The 23,403-nt window shown below is 43.5% G+C and overlaps 1 protein-coding gene across 2 annotated transcripts in view; it reads right to left on the bottom strand.

The window, feature by feature from the left end:
* Positions 1-1,519: 1,519 nt before the first annotated feature.
* LOC122783188 (ephrin-A2-like) overlaps positions 1,520-23,403 on the bottom strand; it is an 80,365-nt gene continuing 58,481 nt past the window's right edge. Inside the window, exons 2-4 of one of the 2 annotated variants that reach the window (XM_044047847.1) lie at positions 8,984-9,276; positions 5,081-5,146; positions 1,520-3,713 (exon numbers count right to left, since the gene is read on the bottom strand). In XM_044047847.1, coding sequence (XP_043903782.1) covers positions 3,586-3,713; positions 5,081-5,146; positions 8,984-9,276 — 487 coding nt within the window. In that variant the 3' untranslated portion in view covers positions 1,520-3,585. The remainder of the gene's footprint in view (positions 3,714-5,080; positions 5,147-8,983; positions 9,277-23,403) is intronic. The other variant, XM_044047848.1, reaches the window with a different exon arrangement.

Here is a 23,403-nt window from a genome sequence, read left to right as displayed (position 1 = left end):
GTTTCAAGATAGCTGTGGCCCTTACAATACCCAGTAGGGAAATATATCTGTGGTCTTCATGTCCAGATCTGGAGGAAACCTATTGAGCTTTGAGAACACAGGAAACATTTTATATTCTTTCTTCTTTTCTTTTTTTTTTTTTCTTTAAAGACATTTAGAATATAGCCATCTCATGTAATGATTCTGTGTCTTTCCTCAAGGGCATATGATAAAACTCCAGTTTCAAAGTAACCTCACACTGTTGGAAGGAGTATTCAGATGCTCAGGGTGGGAAAAAAAACCTTTTCTAATATTAGAAGTAAAAATATGGTACTAAAAAAACATCTTGTTAGAAGTTGTTGACAGGTCGTTTTCCAAACTAAAGGTCAGACCTAACCGTTCAGGATCAAAAGATAGACCTGAGAAGTGGATTTAAAACGTTTTTTTTTAGGATTACTGCATAATCTCATCTCTTTGAACTCATAACATATTCAAGCATGCGAGACGTTGAGAGGGGAGATCACACTTGATGGTGACAACCATCACTCTCATCGTGACTCATTCTCTCCATATTTCATGAGGGGCCCTCTGCGTGGAGTGGGTGGTCTTCCATGTGGCCGCTTACCCAGAATGAACCTCGGATCGACATCTCCAAACGCCCAGGCCCTTTCGACGCGGCTCAAGGGTCAAGTGTCCGTGCAAATGTCTCACATATTTGGACAGAAACTGCTAAACGGTAATCAGCTAAATGAAATGTATACACGTTCAAAACCACTACTGTTGGGGGGGGGGAAACGTTGGGCACTAACGCTGTTTTAAATAAATACAAAGTGAAAATATGGACAGTGCTCTTCCATAAGAGGTTGCAACAGGTTCCAATCTGTGGAATACAGTAAATATGGTGAATAAAGTGAGTGAGGTACCTCAAAGCTGAACCTGGAGCAAATGTACTTTCCATTACTGATGGAAACAAGAGAGGAAAGGCGATCAAGCTATTCAGTCTCCATGTTGTCAGCAGTTCCGATTAGCTGTCACATCACTGAGGGAGAAACAGCTGAAGATGGGAGTGGATGATTTCATCTGAATAATTTCATGCTTTGACTGACAGAGCGCGGTGCACACAGCGCCCAAAGACTTGGACGTCGGAGGAAGACGCACCACGGGCCAAATAAATAAAAACCCCAAGTGCCGTCTCACACATGAACACACCAAAGAAATCCCACTTTTCTGAGTAGACAAAAAGACAATCTTTATTTGTGTGTCTCTCTCCTTGCTCTTACGCCTGTGTTTACTTTTGACTGACTGACATCAATGACTGGGTTCAGCTTCCACCAAAAAAAAAAAAACCCCAACAACAACAACAACAACCACAACCACAGAGAAAAAACAAACCCCATCACAAACAGAAAAGGAGACAAACTCATACATGACGCTGAGACCTGGAGGCATCCTACCCGCTACCGACCATGGATCACAAACCAAAGAAGAAGAAGATCGATAAAAGGACAGCATCAGTGGAATAGAAGAAGAGAAAACACGCTTGTTTTGTTGTTTTTTTAATCGTCCACAGGCTATAACCCATCACTGCTTCCCACACAGGAGTAATTAACAGTGATTTTAAATGCTACAAAAATAAGATAAAACAGGGAAGGAAGTGCTTACCCCTGTTCGAGTTTGATGTGTGTGTGTGTGTGTGTGTGTGTCTTTGTACATGAGTGTATAACGTGCATGCCACATCTCTGTAAATGTCTAGATCTGCATTTTGTATTTGTACATGCTGTAAGTCTGCGCACGTGTGTGTGTGTCTGTACATGGGTCGTTATGTAGTGTGTTCACAGTGCTTTGCTCGTTATGTTTCACCTCCCGACGTTAAAGAAGTCTCAGTCCCATGATACACACACACACACACACTTTCCCTTCGCCTCCCTCTTTCTTTATGTCGTTCCCGTTATACTGTAGTATCGAGGGAGACCTTGTACATGTACATTTAATGTGTGTTTATGTACTGTATGTATGCCGTGTGTCCACATGTGTGTTTTTGTGATGCTACCACACACACACCTCATCTCATTTTGCCATAGTCCATGTGCTCCCCTTATTGGTTTAACCCCCAGAACCCCTTGGACCGTCCTCAGTCACTGTTTATGTCCATTGTGATCTGGCCCGGGCTCAAAGGGCCGCTTTCCCGGTCCGTTTCCCCCCCCCCTCGTGGGTCCGTTTATCTCCTGGCTCGAGCTAATCCATCACTGACCAAGAGCCAGACAGGGGGAAAACGTTTGGGGGCGGGGGGGTGAGAGAGGTGGAATGTTCCGTTTTGATGTCTGAAAAAAAGTCTCCGGGAGAGCAAGAGAGTGGTAGCAAGGTGTTTCGGATTTTCCCCATGAAAAAATATATCATCATTACAAACAAGATTGATCGGGAAGGTTTCACAGTGGTCATGCAACTTGAGTGTCGCCTCCTTTTCTCATCTGTAGTCCATTCATCCTTTTCCTCACCCTCCCTTTACCCCCCCTGCCAAAATTGCCCAACCCCATTTATCCTGCCAGTCTGAGAGAAAGGTACTTTAAGTGACCACAGTCAAAAAATAACACACAGAGACAAAGCGCCGGGTGACCAGTGGTACATTCATACATGAGAAAGACATGGTTCCAAAAGTCACCCAACCCCACTCGACGTTTGACAGTGCTGAAAAGCCTGTGCTGACCAGGCTGTGATAAATGCTTTGTTTAGAAACACGAAGACAAAAACACATCCCGCCTGAAAATGTACATCCCGCCAAACCCTCCCAGAACACCAAGCACACAACCCTCCTACTGAGACCGGCTGTGGTTATACTTGTCATTTTAATAAGATATCTGAGCTCCTCATACAAAAATCAAACTCTATGAGTTTTACATCACGTTTTGCTGTGAAAATATCAACACGTATAATATTACATTTCTCATATTTAAGCCTGTGTCTGCGCTGTTTTTCTATTTTCTTTGTGTGCACAGGGCGGGCCACTCGCCTCCTCTCCATCTCTATTCATTTGTTCTTTTTCTCATTGTGGCTGGAATTCATCCAGAGAGTATAGAATTCCAGTTACAACGCAAGCTCGGCCACTTCCAGTACTTGGTTTTGAGGATGGGACAGTAATGTGTGTGCAAAATCCAATTTTTGTGCATCCACGCCGATCACTTGATGCATCCCGCCATGATTGGATGATGGAAAAAACGCACGCTTGACAAGTTTAGTTATAGCAATATCTACCCCATGGGTAGCTAAAAGTCAAGAGTCAAATCAGAAGGACCGCCTGATATGAGTGCAGAGACATTTCCCTTGTGTCTTTCAGCTGGGAGGACGCTGTCCCTCGCAGACTTTGGGGGATCAGAGAAGAAGGGCAGATTCCCAGGCAGATCAAGACCAAGCCCTCGTAGCCAGGCCTGGGAAATGGTGTCCATGTCTAGACCATGGAGGGGGCTGGCAGTGGGGGTGGTTGTATAAAGGTGGAGGTGGGAAGAGAAAGGACGGAGACAGTGGGCTTCCCTGAGGGGTGGTGGAGTTAGAGGGACAGCCAGGCCAGCTCAGCAACCCAAGAAGGGAGCTCCATAAAGAGTGTGAGAAGAGTCACAGCCAGGAGAAGAATCCAAGGAGAAGTGAAGCCGCGGCTGCAGCTAACGGGGTCATGGGCCCTGGCCTCCGTCTTGGACCTCCGTCGGTCAGGAACGGCTCGGGAGAATCATATCCCGATCCATCTGAAATAGAGAGAAAACAAAAGGACAAACGACAAAACATCTGAACTGAGAGAGACACACAAGTGTGGAGTGACGCGGATTTTTTTTTTGGTGTGTAAAATGAGTGACAAACCACTCACTCACACACACACACACACACACACACACACACACACACTAAGTCTCCACATTCAAAAGCCAAGAAAAGGCAGAGAGAAGATGGCAGAGAAGGATGAGGGAAGAGGGAGAGGAGAAGACGACAGAAAGTGTGCTCTGCAGGGGGTTTAACCAACCTAATTACAGTTTAATCACAGAGACTCAGAATCTGGAGCAGCTGACACACACACACACACACACACACACGTGCAACCCCTCACAGCTCACTCTTGTGACAATATTTCACATGGAAGTTGCAATGTCAGACAGATTACTTAAACAGCACAAAAAGCAGCATCACAGAGCGAGAGAGACGCTGCAGCAAAGTGACAAAATGAAAGAATGTGTGTTGTTTCAGTAATTATGGAGGAGACGAGAACTTCCTCCCCTTAGCGAATGAAGGAATGATCTGAGCCTGGAAAGCCCGCAAAGGCCAACTCTCATCCTTCCAGCGAGGATCTTCAAAGCCGCGTCATTATCCAGGAAGACGTGTTATGACCCAGGTTTGCTTCTTTAATCCGACGCAGGTCTGAAAGCTCGCGAGATAGACACACAGGTAGATTTTTGGAGATAACGCAAGGTTTAGTGTAACGCCCCATGTCTGTGAAGGAGCTACTTTCAAAACAATATATCTTACAAGGCTGCACGCTGTTTGGAGGGGGGGGGGAAAAAACCCACATGGATGATGCATGAGGAGAATTTTATTAAAAAATATGAAGTGTCTATTATTAGATTAGACCACTCCTGTATGCGATTGATTTATAATTAGATTGCTCTCTTGTTTCCTATGAGTAAATCGAGCTAATACAGAGACACCGAGGCTTAGTAACGTTTCCAGGGAGCACTTCAAGCCTGCTCTGTTCTCTTTTTTCTTTTTTTTTATACAAGGACAGAAGGTCTCCCTCACACCCAGTGTGATGCGATGTGATGTGATTTGATGTGACGTGTGCGCATGCCACTTTGCGCCTGTGCTCTGCGTGTGTGTGTGTGTGTGTGTGTGTGTGCCCGCTGCATGTGAACGTGTCACAGTGTTGTGCATGTTGTGTGTGCAAAGGTGTTAGAGTGTCGCCTGGCCCGGCCTGTGAATCAGAGCAGAGAGTGTTGCCGGGGCATTCTATCAGGCCTCTTATTCCCCCTTAATTTTACTTTGATAGCCAATCTGGAACCGCGGTGTGTGCGCAAGCGTGTGTGTTTGCGTGCTTGGCGAGTTGTGTAGCTGGAGCATGACTTACCTGGAGGTCTGACATACACCTTCAGCTTTAGACATGCCCGCCCCACATGGTTTGGGTGAGGAGATGCTATAAAAAGCAGAGAGAGAGAGAGAGAGAGAGATGGAACGAGATTAGTGGAGAGATAAAAAGCGATCTGTGCTGCTGATTGCACTTGTGACGTCATTTAATAAAAAAAGTCTCACACCGTTCTGTCACTGAGAATGATGAGGCTGATTATCAGGCGATTGGTCGGTGTAATGATCACAGAGACATCGCCGTGACCATGGCCGGATGTGGGCTTTGTGTGGGCCCCACTTTCTCCCCTCTCTTATTCATATCATATTGCTTTCAAGTAAACAAATCAAGCATGCATTTATTTATTTATACGCAGCTCATAAAAGTAGATTTACATAGGGAACTGGGGATACCCCACTATATATTCTTGCTGTCAGAGGAATCATCCCACACACAAATATTGTTTAAAGTCAAAGTCAGATATATATATATATATATATATATATATATATATACATATATATATAATATGGCTTCATGCTAAAGGCAGCATGCAACATGTTCCATTATTATGATGGATGACATGATGACATGGCGTTGTACTTTATTTCAAGTCTATCACGCGGCTGTGTATTGTCACAAGATCCCCTAATGTGTATTAATGTACCGCTGAAAATAGGCCCCGGGCGAATTTACTTATGTTTGAATGATGGGGGCTGAAAACTACTGGTGCCCCAAGTGGATTAAGTAAACGGCTGCGTCTTTTAAATGATGGAATTGTATATTTCTGAACTCACATACAAATGTAGGGCCTAAATATTCACATTGAATGTGTGGTCAAGACAATTAATCAATTATTAATCGTTTACTAAATTGATCGAGAACTATTTTGATAGATAATTGGTTTGCGGCTTTTTTCATGATTAAAACAAGGTTTCTGATTGTTTCAGCTTCTTAAATGTGAATATTCTCTTCATTTCTTTGCTCTGGATAACAAAGAAATCATTAAAAGTGAATCATTTTGGTTTGTGGACAAAACAAAACATTTGAGAACCAGGTTTGACAAACACCGATCAACATTTGTAAGGTTTTCTGTTATCAAAATAATTAGTTGCAGCTCTACCGCATATCAGCTATTATCCTTGCAGATGTGACGATTCTCAACTTTTCCACTATTGTGGAAATGATTGACATAATCATTGATTATTTTACTGTAAATGCAGACATTTCTTCTTTTTCATCAGGGTAATTTAAAAAAAAAAAAGTAAGACACATGTAGAACACAAAATCATAATCAACGTTAAACCAATATGTCAGAAATGGTCAATAAAGGGTTTAAAGCACAGATGGAATTTGTTGGAATTGGACATTATTTTAGTCATCGCTGTGTCCTGTTACGTGCTTGATGTCATATACTGCTCCAAGCAACTGGATGCCTTTGTATATATATATATATATATATATATATGAATATACATATGTATATGCATATACATATATATATTATGCCCTTTTAAGTTCTCAGAAATTGCTCTATATAAGTTACTATTTTAAAACATACTAAATGCTTCAGGCGATGCATGGGATAAACCCATTTATACCTTTGGGAAATAACTGACTCTCAGATCAACCGAATCACTCGAATGTCTTTGTTACGGTGGACGAAATCCGCGCGACTTTCTGACAGATGCAGATCCTTCTTGCTGTGAAGGATCTGCCCCGCGAAATGTAGAAAAAGTGTTAAAAAAAGAAGATTCAATGAAACTGAATCTGTGTTTTTAGCCCCATCTCACTCTGATGTGAAATAGAGCTGGAGACCTTTGGGGAGATGGTCACCAGCTCTATGACTACTCATACATACAGACATGTACACCCACACACACACACACACAGACACACACTGATGGTAGCAGAAGTGTGAGTGGAGACCTTTTGGCCTTTTCCCTTGAGGAAGTCCGTATAGCCGAGGCCCAGTGTGACCCTAAAGAGGACCATCATCAGGAAACCACAGCACACAGGAAATAAATCTGACCCTTCCTTTGCCCTCTCCTCCCTCTCTTTCTGCCCACAACTCCTCCCTCCATCATTCCCTCTGCCCTTCACCTCATTTACCCTTTTGTGCCTTCCCCATAGCCCTCTTCCCTTGCCTCGATTTTCTCCACATCATCCACCTACCCTGCTTACTGTGCACACAGAGAATGTATTCTGGTCTCCAGTGAAGCGCTGCTGGCCTGGCATCAAGCTTTTAAGTCGTGCTGTATGTCTTTGTTTTGGCTTTCCCTACTGTCGCTCTGAAAGAGGGCAACACTGGGAGCAAGGTCGTTAGATATATAACCCCCACCACCACCACCACCACCACCACTCTCCCCTTGTCTTTTCCCTGTGCCCTCCAACAATCCTGACTTTTGTCTTTCTTTCTTTTTTCTGTTCTCGGTCTTATCAGCTCTCCCAGCGCCTCCGTTTCCCAAGCACATCCACAATCCGACGTCCCCTAAAAAAGGCCCATTGAAAATCACTCAACCTCATCAGACGGCAGCTGGGAGAAGCAAGAGGTGGAGCAGAGCTGTCAACGTGTCAACCTCGTGACAAATACACAAGCCAACGTGGCGGGGGTGCACTCACACAGGTCCGACCAAGGAACACCATCGCCGACTGGTGTGTTGCACTTTTGGACACACAAAACGGACACACTCTTCGCGGAGGACAGGGCTGGATTGAAGTGTCACATGCAGTCATTTCACATCGACACTGACCTGTTTACATGTGTGTGTGTGTGTGTGAGAGAATGTGTTCATCTGTGCATGTGAGAGACAGCGGAAGACAAATAATAAAAAAAAATAAAATAAAAAGTGTGTGTGGTTGTCAGTCAAGATGATGGACACGGCCTTTCATGGACTCACAATTGGCTGACAACTGACCCCGCAAGTGTCCCCTCCCCCTACAGCTCACACACACACACAAACACCAGTCCTGTTGAATACACACACGACCCTCAGGGGTCCCAGAGACACAGTACTATAGTCAGCAACTATGCAACTCTGGAGGGGCCCCGTCCATGGTTACATGAAATGGAAAACAAAAGAGTGTGAGTGTGCATCAACTGGGAAGAGTGTAGAAGGACATCGGGTGGCTGTTATCTTTGGCTCTTTAGCTCCTCGGCTCTCGCCTGCTGTGTCTTTGTGACGGCGAAGACAACAACAGACTTTTTCATTTTTTAAGCCATTTTCCACGCTGTTTATTTCATTAGCTTTAAATGACTTAAAGGTCCAGTGTGTCATATTTAGAAGGATTTATTTGGCAGAAATTGAATATACTACCCCGAGTGTGTAATCTCGTAAAATAAAAAAAAAACATTTAGTCTTTTACATGAACTTTAGACCTTACACACAGAGAGAGTATTTTTGCTTACTGAGCAAAGACCACAACAACTCTCCTCCTTTAAGTCGCGCATGACATCATAAAGTTATATTACTGCCTATAAGGTGTGTGTATGAAGAGGATAAACCTCTACGGTCGGAATCAACGTCCGAGGACAAATCACAGTCGTGGAAATATACGTCGCACCTGCACGGAACGCTTAAAACTGGGAGGGGAGAAGCCTCATCTCATTATGGGAGAGCTGTTGTCTTTACACGATTTAGATTAGAGGTAACACAGAAGAACTAATGTAAAAACTTGAACCCCTGCACATAAAATACAACTAGTATTTACAGTTTTAGAATAAATAGTGCAGTAGTCACTTCTGTCCTGTCTAGTAAAGGCTTAAAAATGCCCCGCACAATGTCTTCTTAAAAGAATACGTACATCTATCTGTGACTATAATGTTACATGTACATTTGTACAACCATCTGGTGCACTGGGCAGCTGAAAACGATGTTTAAGAGTAATTTGATGCGTCTGGTAACCTACAGATGTAGTAGTACTCGTGCCCAGGCCGGAACTCGAAGCCCAGGGAGAAGGGAGTGAAGAGCTGGAACTTCTCCGAGAAGCGCAGCGGTCCGTCGGGACCAGTGGGGCGGTTGCACTCCCAGCGCTTGAAGCCGCGCATCCTGTGCTGGCAGGTCGTGTAGCCCTCGTAGTTGACCATGAAGAGGATGTAGCGCTCCATGCGCCCGTGGGACGGAGGACCCTCGTAGTAAGGACAGTAGATGTCCAGATAGTCATTGATGTTCACTGCCACCCTGTACTCTCCGTGCCAGAACCTGCAAAAACGACAAAAAGTGGATTAAAAGATGGTTTAAAACATCTTTAATAAGCTGAGGAATAAAGGTGGACAGAGGTTGGAAAGTTGTGTGCCAGTGGTTTTATTAAAGGTCCAGTGTATCAGGGAACTTTCACATATCAGAAAGGATGTAAAACACTCTTTCACGCTATCTGCCGTTTCCGTTTTCCTCAAGTGAAATGCCACCGTAAAGCGGAGTAGAAAAGGCTTTTATTTAAGGCTACGGAAACCCGGAATGATTTTCATTTCAGAGTGAATATGCACGAATGCAAACATACTGTACATACAAAATTAGATATGTAAAAACCAGGGTCAACGTCTTGGATATTGTTTCTTTAAAGTTGAAACCACCTGTGTAAATGCAGTCAGTCAGTCATTATCTACCGCTTTATCCTCCACCAGAGGGTCGCGGGGGGTGCTGTGCCCATCTCAGCTACATCGGGCGATAGGCAGGGTACACCCTGGACAGTTCGCCAGTCCATCGCAGGGCCACACACACAACTAGAGACAAACAACCATTCACTCTCACACTCACTCCTATGGTCAATTTAGAGTGTCCAATTCACCTAATCCCCACATTGCATGTTTTTGGACTGTGGGAGGAAGCCGGAGAACCCACGCACACACAGGGAGAACATGCAAACTCCATGCAAAAAGGCCCTTGTTCCAACCGGGGCTCGAACCCGGGTCTTCCCCCTGCAAGGCGAGAGTGCTAACCACTACACCACCGTGTGACCCGTGTAAATGCAGTATGTGGTAAAAAACAACAACAACAACACAGCAAATGATTAACATATGCTCGGATTAAAGTCTTGCCTTCCCCCCGTCAGGATGCCTCAAAGAGCCTATACTCACATGACACCCATGATAAGTGGGTCACATGAGAGAGGACCCACATTATCGTCCCCATCCCCTGCGGCAGTGTAGAGAGGCAGCTGTGGTTAATGTCCACTTAGTTCTGTACACATAGAGATCATCAAGGTTGGCATGATGAATAGAAGTGGGTCAGAGGCCGGTGAAGAAGAAATAACAGTATATACACAGACATTCTCCTGGACTATAGAAGGGAAAATTGCTGCGTTCCTCCTCTTGGCAGCGAGTCAAGGATGATATGCAGGTAACATATGGAAATGCGTCTCTTTTCAAAAGCCTTCACTGTAGCTGCATCTCTCTCTGTACATAATACAGGCTCTATTAAGCCTCGTGATTTGGCGCCAGTGTTGCATTTTTTGGGAATGGAATTTTCTGTTTACAATCTTAAAGTTGCCGAAGTGAGACAGTTCCTCTTCAATGATAAGGCTTTGTGATATCCCATATTTTTGTTATTGCCAACAAATGCCATTAAAAGATAAAAGACGAGTGTATATGAAGCTAATCTGTTCAACTTCCGTCTGTGACACCCAGCCGCAGGCCAGCGTGTTTCTTCTGACATAAAAACGTCTGAAAGTGGGTCATGAATACATACTGGCGTTTTTAAAAGAGGCTATATTATTTTCGAAAACAGCGCGACGATAGTCACACAGGACGACAACACAAAGTGTTAGGCACTATTTCCAGCCAAGGACGAGAACACAAAGAAAGTATGTATTTATAGCAGCGTAGTGCATTTAAGATAAACTCACAGCACTCATTTTTATAAAATGTGTGTTTTTGCTGTGGGGGACTAAACCTTATACGGCTCAGGATACACAGACTATGATTATTAATCAATTACTGAATGAATCATCAACTATTTTGACAAGTGATTCATCGGTTTGAGTGTTTTTTTCAATAATTAAGAAGTTTTCTGGTTTTTCAACTTCTTAAATGTCACTATTTGCTGGTTTCTTTGCTCTGTACAACAAAGAAATCAACATTTTCAATCGAGAACTCGATTCACACAGACAATAAAATAAAAACAACCCAGTTTTAGCCTAACATATTCAAGAATCTCATGTTTGCTGACCTAATAGGAGACCATTTTAAATTTATAACATCTTTTAGCAACAAGTCTTCAAAGTGACAGTGGAAAAAAAAAAAAAATCAATATTTCACATCCAACGACCCTCGACGTGCGGCACATGTCGACCCACAAGTCCTGCAATACATCATTTTGTTTCATGCATCTTTTCCATTTTCATTTTTAGTCATTTTCTGTGCAACAACATAACATATTCATAGGGTTATTAAAATATTTCTAACTCCAGATATTTTATTTACCAGCTCTCCGTGGACAAAAAATGCCCCGAATGGCCCGACTTGTTGTTCTTGCTGCCCACCCATTACACATTTATGCTTTTACTTTGAAGTATACTTAAGTAAATCATCCAGCATTACAAAGGCTGTTTAAAATTCACAAGTGCTACTTTTCTTTATGTCAAATCCCTTTGTGCAACCACTTCCTCCCGGTTTTTGTTATCAATGTCATTCATCACCGTGGCTACGATCAATTTCATTTCAAACGTAACCGCATCAAACGAAACGGGAAATTCAGCCGCTGCTCGCAATCAAATCCTGTTTTTTTTTAAAAAAGCTAAAGTAAATTCGAGACGCAGGGAAGAGAAACGTCTTGAATCAAATGAGCGTAAACGGAGACGGTTGTTGAGCGATGTCCGATGCACACACACACACACACACACACACACTTTAGCTTTTTCTTTTTTAAACAAATTCATCATTTTCCTCCTCACCTTGGCAATAAGTGATTGCTTCAAATGAAGACATTTGGGTCTAAGCACTTCTGGTTAGTGGGATATTTAGCTGTGGGACAAATTATCCCAATAACCACAGTCCTATCTGTCTCCCAGAGGGCAAATCAGGAAGTGAGTTATGTGTAATGAGTGCCTTCATGCTTCAGTGCTCTATCAGAGAGAGTTTTGCAGGTTCTAAAGGGATCCTTGAGCAGATCATTTAGATGCATTGATCCACTGGGGAGCTCCTCTCGGGCTCTCACGGCTCCCAATCAACTCTGATTAACAACTAAAAAAGGGAGGAAAGCGCAGAGGGAGAAACGGAGGGGGAGACGCACGGAATGAGAATAAAAAGAAAGAACAGAGGGAGTGAGACAAAGAGAGAAACGGTCGGGGGAAAAAGAAAGCGAAAGACAGACAGAGGAAGGGTGCGTAATAAGATTGCAAAGTGGGAGTTACAGAAAAGTCAGGCATAAGCAAAAACACTGAGGAAAGGAAAGGGCAAAAGAGGAAGAGAGGAGTATTCTGTCTCTCATTTCAATTTGTACGACTGTGGGTTTCCATCTGAGACAAATGTGCTTCGCCTATTGATCGTGCACTGATACATTCACGGACAACCACCATCTCGATATTACACTCCACTGTATGTGCGTCTGTGTGCGCTCGGACGTACATGTTTGTAAGGGTTGGGTTTGGTTTGGTTCAATTCCAAAGTGGCTAAATCCTGAACATGCTCCATCCAAGAAAGGGGGCGTCATGTGTCAGAATACATTAGGTGGGTCGTATTCGGCTACTCAGCTCCCTGTCCTGCTTTGGTGACACTGTCTGCATATCTAATGCACCCAGGACAGGAAACTGTGTGTGCAGGCAGGTGTGTGTGTGTGAGAGTCTATGCCACCGTGCTCCAAACTGTCAAGAGAACATGTCATCGTGTGAAGTTTTTGTGCAGATAAGTGTGCGAGTCCTTTGGCGTGTCATTTGGAATTAAACACACACACTGCACTGGCCAAAAAAGACACGGGAATGCACTCTCCCTTTACAACGTGCATCTTCCTGAAAGAGCTCATCTGTGCCAGGTGTGTGGGTGTCACTGCCGTAGGTACCGCGTCGGTGTGACTCTTCTCCTTCAACACACATGCACACATGCAGCTCTGCCTCGGAGCAATTACAGCCAAACTGTATTTGCAGCAGAGATTATACATTTGAATGAAGTGTGAAACGTGATGAAGACACACACTGTTAATTATCATATTTGATGACACCAGTGTACAATATGTGTTCTCTTTTGTTTAGGCACCAAAGTGGCACAATCCTATAATCTCTTGAATGTTCTTGAAGGTGCAACTACACTGATGGCAAACACAGGCCGTACACAAAAGACAGATGTTGTCTTTTGGTATATATATATATATACATATACATATATATATATATATATATATGTATATATATATTGACTAGCCAACAGGGATGACTCTACTGGTTGGTAAAAAAAAAAGAGCTCTGTTTGAATGGAAGTCTATGGGAAAATGAGGCTACACTTCAGTAGCCAGGAAAACATTTTCCTGAGGAGATAATGGTCTCAATCGCTAGTTTATATTCACATTTAGACAAAGTGAAGTCTGTTTACAAAAAAGTCAAAATCTCAAGGCTTCAAAAAACGAGCGAGTTCAGATTCTTATGGTTGAGGCCTGCAAAAGAAGTCAGTTGGTAACTCTCGCTTGATTTATTGGGTCATTTTTTTCCAGTGCAGTTTATGGTTTTAACAGCTTCAACTGTCTTTTTTTTTTGGTAAACTATGCTCCCATTTAGTTATAAAGCATGCCACATTCTAGGGTCTGGACACAGCGTGATTGATGGCAAGTATACTGTCCAAGAGATGCTTGTGCAAAATCTCTCCGTTAGCTCCAGTACAGCTACCGCTGTCTTTCGAGAAAAAAAAAGAAAAAAAAAGAAAAATGGAGGTGACACTGGCCAAAATACTAAAATCCTAGCTTCAAAATAGCGGCTCACCATCCAGCGGGTGATGTCATGGCAACGTGCACTTCATTCCCTTGCCATCCAACCCCCCCCACCATGTCCTGGCAACTCTGCTGTCATTAGACATAATGCTTCAGTCAGGCTAGCATTATAATGGCGGTGTCATTAAAAAGTAACTTAAGCAACTGGTGCAGTGAGAATGTCAAGGTGTGCTCCGGGTTGTGTCAGAGCACTGTGAAATCACTGGCGAGAGTGGTCTAGCTGCACCCATTATGACTCTGCTAGAGGAGAAATAAAGTTCTGGCGTGTTCAACTTTCTTTAAAACTGTTTCGTTACCCAGAATGCAGGAGTCACAGAGTTTTAAGGGTGAAGCAAGTCTCTTTTTTTTTTTTAAGCTGTGCAAGGTACATGGTGTAGCAGTTCAAAAACGCAGGCAAAAGTAAAACTGGAAATGGATGAACCTGACAAGGAACATATATTTAGAGTGACACTGGTGTACCCAGTTAGGGGCGGGGCAACGTAACGAGAAAAGTAGACTTATCGGAAACGTGTCAACACAAAAGCCAGGCCCTAATGAGTGAATAGCACGACATAAGCCAAATGAACATAAACTATGTGTCCCACATAGGCAGACATGCCAAAAACAATCACAATCATCATGAAAAAACAACAAAATAAAACCAAAATAGTATATGTATGTTGACTGTGATTCCACATGCACCAAAACTTGACATTTGCAGTGTGTGGGCTGCTCGCTCGCTCGCTTGGAGCTTGCTGCTGCTGCTGTTGTTGTTGTTGTTGTTGTTGTTTTCTGTCGCTAAGGTGGATTTTGGAAATGTAACGGGCCAGAGTAGGAGGGCGAGGAGAATGGCAGGCTCATACCCATACTCAGTGAGTCAGGCGACCCCTTGAGTGTCACTTTCTTGGTCACGTCAAAGGCCTTTGTGACAGCGCATGAATAATTTCCTTGTTCTTAAATTAAGATGAAACACGTTGGAATGCCACCATTTTTTTACTCTTCATCATTTGAAAAACCACATTTGCGACGTCTGCCTCCACCTTAATACAGTCAAGGTGACTGGAATTTCATTAGTGTCACACATTGTCAGCTGTTGTCATAGGGACCATTTCTTATGCATGAATTCTTTCCAATGAAAACTCTCCACAGTGAAGTTCTGGGTTTAGCAGTTTCTGAAAAAGTCTCTCGCCGCCGCCGCCACTGCTTGAATTCCATCAGTGCAGAGAGAGCTGCCAGTCAAACGCTCATTTACCTTCATAAATCTCATACACTTTTTCTTTAGCTACACCTGCGGGATTATGTCAATATTTAATCAGCCAATCACATGGCAGCAACTCAATGCATTGAGACACGAAGACATGCACAAGTGGAAGGTCAAGCCGAGCAACAGAATGAAGAAAAGGCCATTTAAGTTACTTCATGGCATGGTTGTGGGCACGAGACGGCCGGATTTAAGTATTTCTGAAACTACAAATCTAGTGGCGTCTCTAGGATTTACAGAAAATGGTCAAATGAAAGAGAAAATATCCAATCAGCCGCAATTCTCTGGGTAAGATATGCAGAAAAGTACAACCAAAGTACACAGAAGACCTCTGAAAGCACACCACAGTAAACTTTAAAGCATTAGCATTATTAGCTACAGGTGTAGGTATAAACTTGACCCTTTAAGAAATCAGAATCACTACTGTAACTGTTTAAAACACCGCCCATTTTTTGTTCACTAACTCCAACTAATTGCAGACACTAGTGTTTATATGCTCTGACTACAACTACTGTGATTTGTTGAGTTTTCAAGGGTGGAACGTGTTTTTCTGCCGAATACTTTTACACACACAACTCAGGCACTAAACGCGGCACCGGGGGAGCCTTAGGAGACTTTAAGGGCCCCAGGCAAAAGGGACTCAGGGGGCCATAATGAATCGAATGGCAGCAAGGCAGTGGCATTTGGCCTCATTAAGAGGGTTTCCAACCATGGTGTCATTGCAGTTTTCTGTTCATGACCTATCCTAATAAATAAGGGGGTTTTGTCGTTACTGTAAGCTGCCGTTCTCAGGGGTAATCTCTCAAATCGGGGCCCAGGGCCATGGCCTGCTTTGCCAAGCGTCTAACAATGCTCCCATAGTGAAATGATTTTGAAATCGTTTACAGTCACTTTATTTCAAGGAGTTATTATAATAATTGCACTTCTGTCTGTCAATTTGTTTGTGCTAAGCAAAAAAGACCAAACCCATTCCCCCCAAGGGGGAGCTGGGAGCTGCAAACAATCCATGAAAATATGGTGTAAATGTGTATTTATGTCCACCAATTGCCAATTCCGGCTGTTCTGTGATTGCTTTGTTAATTTTCTCTTCCAGCAAACAGCGAAATAACTTCACATTCACTGTTTTCTTTTTACCATTTAAGGCTGGGCTAGGGTTAGCAACTTCAGCTCATTCCATTAGAGCGGCGCTCTGTTTATACGCTGACTGTTAGCGAGCCGTCATTCGTTCAGAGAGCCTTTATTGTCCCTGTTCAATAACTTTTTTATTACACAAAATGATTTACAGTGATGAACGAAACACCACCGGGGAGTCAACAGAGCAAAATGGAAAGATAATAGGGAGAAGTCTCATTGCGAAGGACTAGCCCCGGCTGGCTAGCACGTTAGCAGTTAGTTTGGGAGCTAGAGCCGAATAACGACGGTATTTAAAGTCCAGTTGGATGTGGCTTTGGCCGGCAAACGGAGTGAACATGGCGTCTTATCCAGTGTCAACTGGGACTGACTCCAGTTCCTTTATGATGGATGGATGGATGGATGGATATCTCTGGTTTATATACCAATGTTAACAATGTATGACAAAATATCCCATCACACATTTGTCAGATGTTACAATGCAGTAATACACTGTTCAACACGCAAACGTCAGACTCCACTAATCCTAGACAAAGACACAGACAGATCTAGATAAATGTACTTTATTGTACTTTCATTGATCCCAGACGGGGTAAATTGTTAAACTCACTATACTCACTCTGTGTACAACAGGACTATTACAAGGACAATAAATAATGTTTGTGGCTCGCAAAACATGATTATCTTTCGTTTCCACCACAAGAAGGAAAACTTAACTTAACTCCTTAAAACTTTGTGATTTCAAAAGCATCACGTGATAAAACATAAATAAAAAGTGCATTGCTGAGGTGCATGTTTTTCAGCAAATGCTCTTTCCAGTGTTTTGTTCCACCGCTTGCGGCCATTCCTTCTTGATATTGTGTGCGTGTGTAAACCTGTGCAACACAATACGACGGTTTGCTTCATTCCTAATCCCCTGATGTCTCACAGATTCTCCTCACTCTTTTCGGTGTGATTGAATTGTCTGGTGACGTTAGCCAGATGAAGCTGAAGCCGCTCATCTGGATGTAAAAGGCAACATTCTGAGGCCTGGACCTCAATCAGTGGCAAGGACTCTGTGTAAAAGGGTTTTATGGCACTGTGTGTGCACGTCAGGGCGAAACAATAGAAAGTGAGGAGTTCATAAATTGAAATGAAGGATTACGAGAGAGAGGAGAGGACTTAGAGGCTGCAGTGTGCGCCTTCCAGTGATTTTTGTTGTTCTGCCTCTGTTTGGTCTTTGAGAACAAAACACATTATTTTACCTGACCTGGTTTTTCTGAAAGGCTTTCTTTGTGTTATCAGACTATGGTCCCAGCTCGCCTCGCCTCGGCACTGCCCGGTTTAGGTTGTGTTTCCATTAGAAAAAAAATAGTATAGTATAGTATAGTATCGCCTCAGCTTGCTTGGAACCTCGCCAGAGCAGGTAGTACCAGGTACCAGGTAGCACCGCTAATGGAAGCCACAAAATAACTGTGACACTTGCAGTCGTCCCACTTTGCTATCACAACGTGGCTGTCGTCTGCATCTGTCTTGACATAAAATAAATCACTTCCTGTGTGCAGCATAGGAATATACGCCGCGTGACACGCGATCCAAACACAGAGAAACACGGGGAGAGTTACTAATTTGACGATAGTTTGGATGTTACAGACATTTGTTATATATATACATATGTATATATATATACATATATATAAAGTGATGTACTTCAGCTTTAAAGCTTTTAATGTGTGCATGCATGCACACGTGCACGTGTGTGTTGTGGTCACTCCTTAATATTCTGGCACCCTGGACTCATCAGTATCATCTTCGACTCTCTGCCTGTGATCAAAGCCTCGGGATGGAGAAGCTTCGGATGTTTACTGTACCTGACTGTATCCTAAACAGCGGCCGCATCAGTAAACAAACATCAAAGGATACTACGCCCCCCTCCCCCCTCCATTTTCTCTCTCTCTCTCTCTCTCTCTTTCCCTCACTCTCAATGTGCCATGCATACCTTCCTCCTTTTCACTAGCACCACTTGAACTCCTTCTGTCAGTCTTGGTGCATCCAAAATTCCGGCGCAGGATGTCGCTCAACAAGGATTTTGGGATGGTTACAATGCAAAGCAGAGGTTACAGTGGCATTGGTGCAACATTTCTGGACGGGGTGTTTAGGGCAAACACTGTCCCTATCACTGGGATTTTAACCAATACTTCTCCAGGTGAAGTTGTATCATCTTCAGATGAATCCGTCAGTGGCTGAAGTCTCATCTGTAGACTGACTTTCATTCATAAACACAATGACACGCGTGTCATCTTCCCGTTCCTTCCCATTTCAGAGCCAAAGTGAAAATTCAGTGGGCGAAATTCCTCCTCCAGCTCCGAGTCTATTACCATTCCCTCATTGACAGTAATGAACATCCACAACCGCGCAACGCCTCGCCGTCGCCCAACCGCGCACCGACTGCTACTTGCCAAATAAATGCTGAGTCTTTAAAATGTAAAACTCGACGCTCACTCCTCACATGAAATATGCACAATTTCACCTCATTTGGCTTATTTTTTGGCAGAGAGAGTAACTGCTGGCTGTCTCACGACGCATGTGTGTGTGTGTGTGCGTGTCTGTCTGTAGCCTCGGTTACTTTGCCGCGCCGCCGCCTCAGTCACTCTCGGTTCCTCCAATTGACTCCACATTACTCTCTGTTTCTATCTCTCCATCTTCATCTGCTCCTGTCTTTTGTTTCCACTTACCTCAACTTCATTTACTCCCCCCCCTCACCTCCCCTCCTGTAGCACAGCGGCAGCTTTTGACTTTGTCTCCTTTTTTTCCCCCCACTTGTTAAAACTCCTCATTCCTACTCCGTTGTTTCTTTACTCGTCTCTCCTGCCTCCTTCACTCCCCCCTGTCCCATGCATGTATTTTTCATCCCTCCTCCTCCCTGCTTTCTCCTCACTCTTTCTGAATGTTTAAATTGACAACTCCCACACACACACACACACTAAGACGCTTTTCTCTCAGCGTGAGTTTTTCTCTCTTTCTCTTGCTGTCGTCTCTCTGCCAGTGAGATTCCCTCTGCGCCGCTGCCAATGCTTTTCTGTATGTAGGGCAAAGTAAATACGTTACCTACAGGCGTTGACACATATACAATATCCTCACATGCTGCATTGTGTTCATTAACACACCACAAGTCATATATATATATATACGTAGAAGACACAGTGTACAATGTTTACCCGCATTAAAACATGTTTAATTATGCAAATGAGCTCCTAGGTTGCATGTAAACACATGGAAATGCAGAGACAAACCACATCACACACATGCGCGGGGAAAACGAACCCCCCCCACCCCCCCCATAAAAGCCCCCGCCTTCTTGTTGTTTCGACGAGCTCCACGTCTGTCACTCTGCATAAATGTACACCACAGATCACCGCGGTGACACTCGGCACTTTCTTCAAAGCGCCGCCCCTCCCCCGCCCACCACACCCCATGTGGATTAAGTGTGTCAGACCCTATCAAATGAATACAAACGTCATAAGCGCACATGTACGCAAACACGCTCCCCGTCACACACAGCAGACACGTGCAGCCCCCGACGCAACAACATCCGTGGTTAACAGAACGGTGAATCTCTAGATCACGGGTGTCAAAGTCGTTTTAGGACCAGTAAAATAACAGCATTATAACCTATGACCAACAACAACTCCTTTGTTTTACATTTAATGAAGGATATTTTTTACAAAACATGAAACTTCTTGAGAAACAGAAGTGCAACTTTCACATCACTTTCAATATCATGCCTAAATTAATCATGTACACGTCACACTGGATCTATAAAGGTGCACACATTTAGTCACAGGTATCTGGAAGTGGAAAAGATTGTCTTTGACATTACGTTTAGATTGTACTCATAATGTGATCATCCCATGGGAGGCTGGTTCTGGCCCCAGGGCCGTACTTTTGACACCCCTGCTCTAGATTCTAGACCCCCCCCCCTGCAAGCCAGATAGACACCTTGGTGATGTGGCAGCTACGCTAGAATAAAAAGTAGACAGTGATGGATGGACATGGAGGACGAGTTAGTCAGACAGACTGGTGCGTCTGACAGTGTGCATCCCATGATATGCTTGTTTTTACGAGGGGCGGGCCTTCACCGTGATGCAGCACCAGATTTGGCTCCGCTGGACTGCGCTGGTATCGACAGCCCGAAGCGGATTGAGAGGGAGCGGATGGGCCGGTATCCAAAGCATAGCAATAGTCATCTTTCAACACAGCAGGTGGGGGCGACAACAAGAAAGGGATTTGTGTCAGCGCCCTGCAGAAATGTCACATATCCACAGAGTCAGTGTTTAAAGAGGGGGAGAGGAGCCGGGTGATTTATTGTTCGTTCAACCCAGCGCTCATGCGCTCTTTTAGATTTTATATTTCACTGCCGTGACAGGTTGTTTTTTTTTCCTTCCATTTTTTTCCACAGATAGGGAGTCACTTTTGGCCGCGAGTCAACGCTACCTCCACTTCTTTGTCGAGGAACTTGAACTTTTCTTTCATTTCATTCTTACGTTTCGACAAAAAACATCCCCCTTGGTGTTTTGCCAGAATCTTAATCCTGAGAGGTGCCGAGTTGCAAAATCAATCCCACCACGGTTTGGTGTGTAATATTTATCATACCACACAGCAATTTAATTTTTTTTCTCCTGCACTGAAACAAATCCCGTTTAAAATTCATTTGGGACACAATGGACGGTCCTTTTCCTATTTCAGCAGCGACTTTATAAAAAGAATTATGCCAATACTTCATGTCCTGTATTTTAATCCGTTTCATTCCTCTATTTATGCGATTGTATTTCATTATATTTGAACTGTACGTCTGATTGACAGCGTGAGTGACGGATGAACAGATAAAAGTTTGACACGGTGACAACGGGATTATGGAAGTGACAGATCAGCTGACAAGAAAAAGGGAGGACGAGCTGGCTTATTGGCCCACTGACTGACTGACTGACAACCTGGATAAGTGGTTTGAAAAAGTGTCCAGCCGTCTGACTGAAGATTCATCCCGCAAATAAACTTACAGTCTCACTGATTCATTAACTGTCTCGCGCCGGCGTCACCCTCAGCCTTTTAGAGTCTAGTATAAACGGCCTGATCCAGATTGACGGGTCAGAGCGCTCGAGTCTCTGTGGGTGAGAGGAAGAGCACGAGGGGGGGGGAAGCAGGTGCATGGATTGCTTTGCAGCATTACTAACGACTTATTAAACACTTGAATGGAGTCCAATTAAGTCACACACTGTATTTACGGCCGTGCACACACACACACACACACACACACATCCATGGCTGCGACGCGCGTGTAGATATTAGTATGTAAACAATCTCGCTCCTATGTGAGAGGACAAAACAATGGAGAGACACACACACACACACCACGTTGTACACGTTTCTGTGTCGGAAGGTCAATGTCGTCTGACTCCAAGCGTCTTCCGTCCTCTCCGTCTCAGTCGCACTCGTTTCTGATGTCCACGTCCGTCTATGTTCTCATCTCCATCACTCAGCCTCGCCTGTTCTCCCGCTCCCGTCACTCACTTTCGATTCAACTTCACTACCAATATAAAAGGTGCGACAAACGACAGGAAACAAACAAAAAAAAAAAAACCCCAACAACAAGAACAACAACGAAACAGCAGCCGTTGTTCGGGAATTCAAAAACGACGCGATGTGTGAACGTCTGACGAGCTACGGGCAGCTCAATCATTGACTCCTGATTTAAATGAGTAAATAAATTGTTGGCCGCGGCCTCTGAAACATGTGGCAGGACGAGGGTTCACGTGCTGTTCGATGATCCAACAACTACTTAGCATACTGATGCCTAAGTGTAGGTGGATGTCTTACACAATCAGTGTTTCATGGTAATATTCTTGATCTTTACCAACAGTAACTAATATAGGACATCTTAACATTAAAGCGCTTGTTTTGAGTAAAGACATGCAGGATTATTACACTACACTTTGAGGTTAAACAACCATGATTTCCATTATTTGTATTGATTTGAGGAAGCGTCTCTCTCCTGAACTGAAATATGAGACATCAGAAAGTTTCTTTCTTCTTGATTTTCTGGTGCAAATCAAAAAAAAAGAAAGAAGAAGCGCCGTTGTCTCTCTCTCTCTTGTCTTTCTGTATTCCTGTCTCCCACACACCACATCTTGGAGTAATCCCACTGTGCCGAAACCAGCCCAAACCCTTCCTTCCTCTTTTTTTTTGTCTCATCTCCTTTCCACTGCCACTGATCTGCCCAAATTCCCCCTCCCCCACCCCCCCGCTTCTCTCCCGTGCTCTTTCAAAATCTCCCCTTCATCTCGAACTACTCTCTTAACCCGGAACATTATTCTTTAGGCATCATCTTGGTGAGAGGATGAGCACTTTTGTCGATGCTCTTCTGTGAAAATCCAGATCAAAAAGTTTGCAAAGACACTTCACAGTGCCGGCAAACTCTTTCAAACTAGAAGTCGTGCCGTACAGGTTAGACTTTTCCTTTGCCACATTGGATGAGGCAAATTTCCTCATTGTTGACAATGCATTATTTTCTTACACACATGGGTTAAATGCTCATATTGATATTGACTGTCATCACTTTATCATAGTAATAGATATGCTTTTGTCATGTGAGTATTCATTCACCAGTTGATTAGTGACATATCTACGGAAGAGTGTTAGGGCCACATGTAAAAGAACAAAATAAAATAGCATGAATTCTGAGATTGAAGTCAGAATTCTTACCTTTTTCCCTCAGAATTCTGAGATTTAAGTCAAAATTCTGATTTTTTTCCTCAGAATTCTGACTTCAATCTCAGACTTTTTTTTTCAGAATTCTGAAACTAAAGTCAGAATTCAGATTTCTTTCTTCATAATTCTGACTTTTATCTCTGAATTCTGACTTTTTTCACAGATTTCTGACTTTTTTCACAGATTTCTGACTTTCATCTCAGACTCATTTGGAAAAGTTGGAAAGTTGGAATTCTCACTTTTGTCTCAGAATTCTCAATTTAGTCTCAGAATTCTGACTTTTTTCCTCGTAATTCTGACTT

Source organism: Solea senegalensis, linkage group LG16 (assembly GCF_019176455.1).
Source record: "Solea senegalensis isolate Sse05_10M linkage group LG16, IFAPA_SoseM_1, whole genome shotgun sequence".
In the NCBI taxonomy this organism is placed as follows: domain Eukaryota; kingdom Metazoa; phylum Chordata; class Actinopteri; order Pleuronectiformes; family Soleidae; genus Solea; species Solea senegalensis.
Note: the sequence above shows the minus strand (reverse complement) of the source record. Positions and strands in the feature narration are given on the sequence as shown.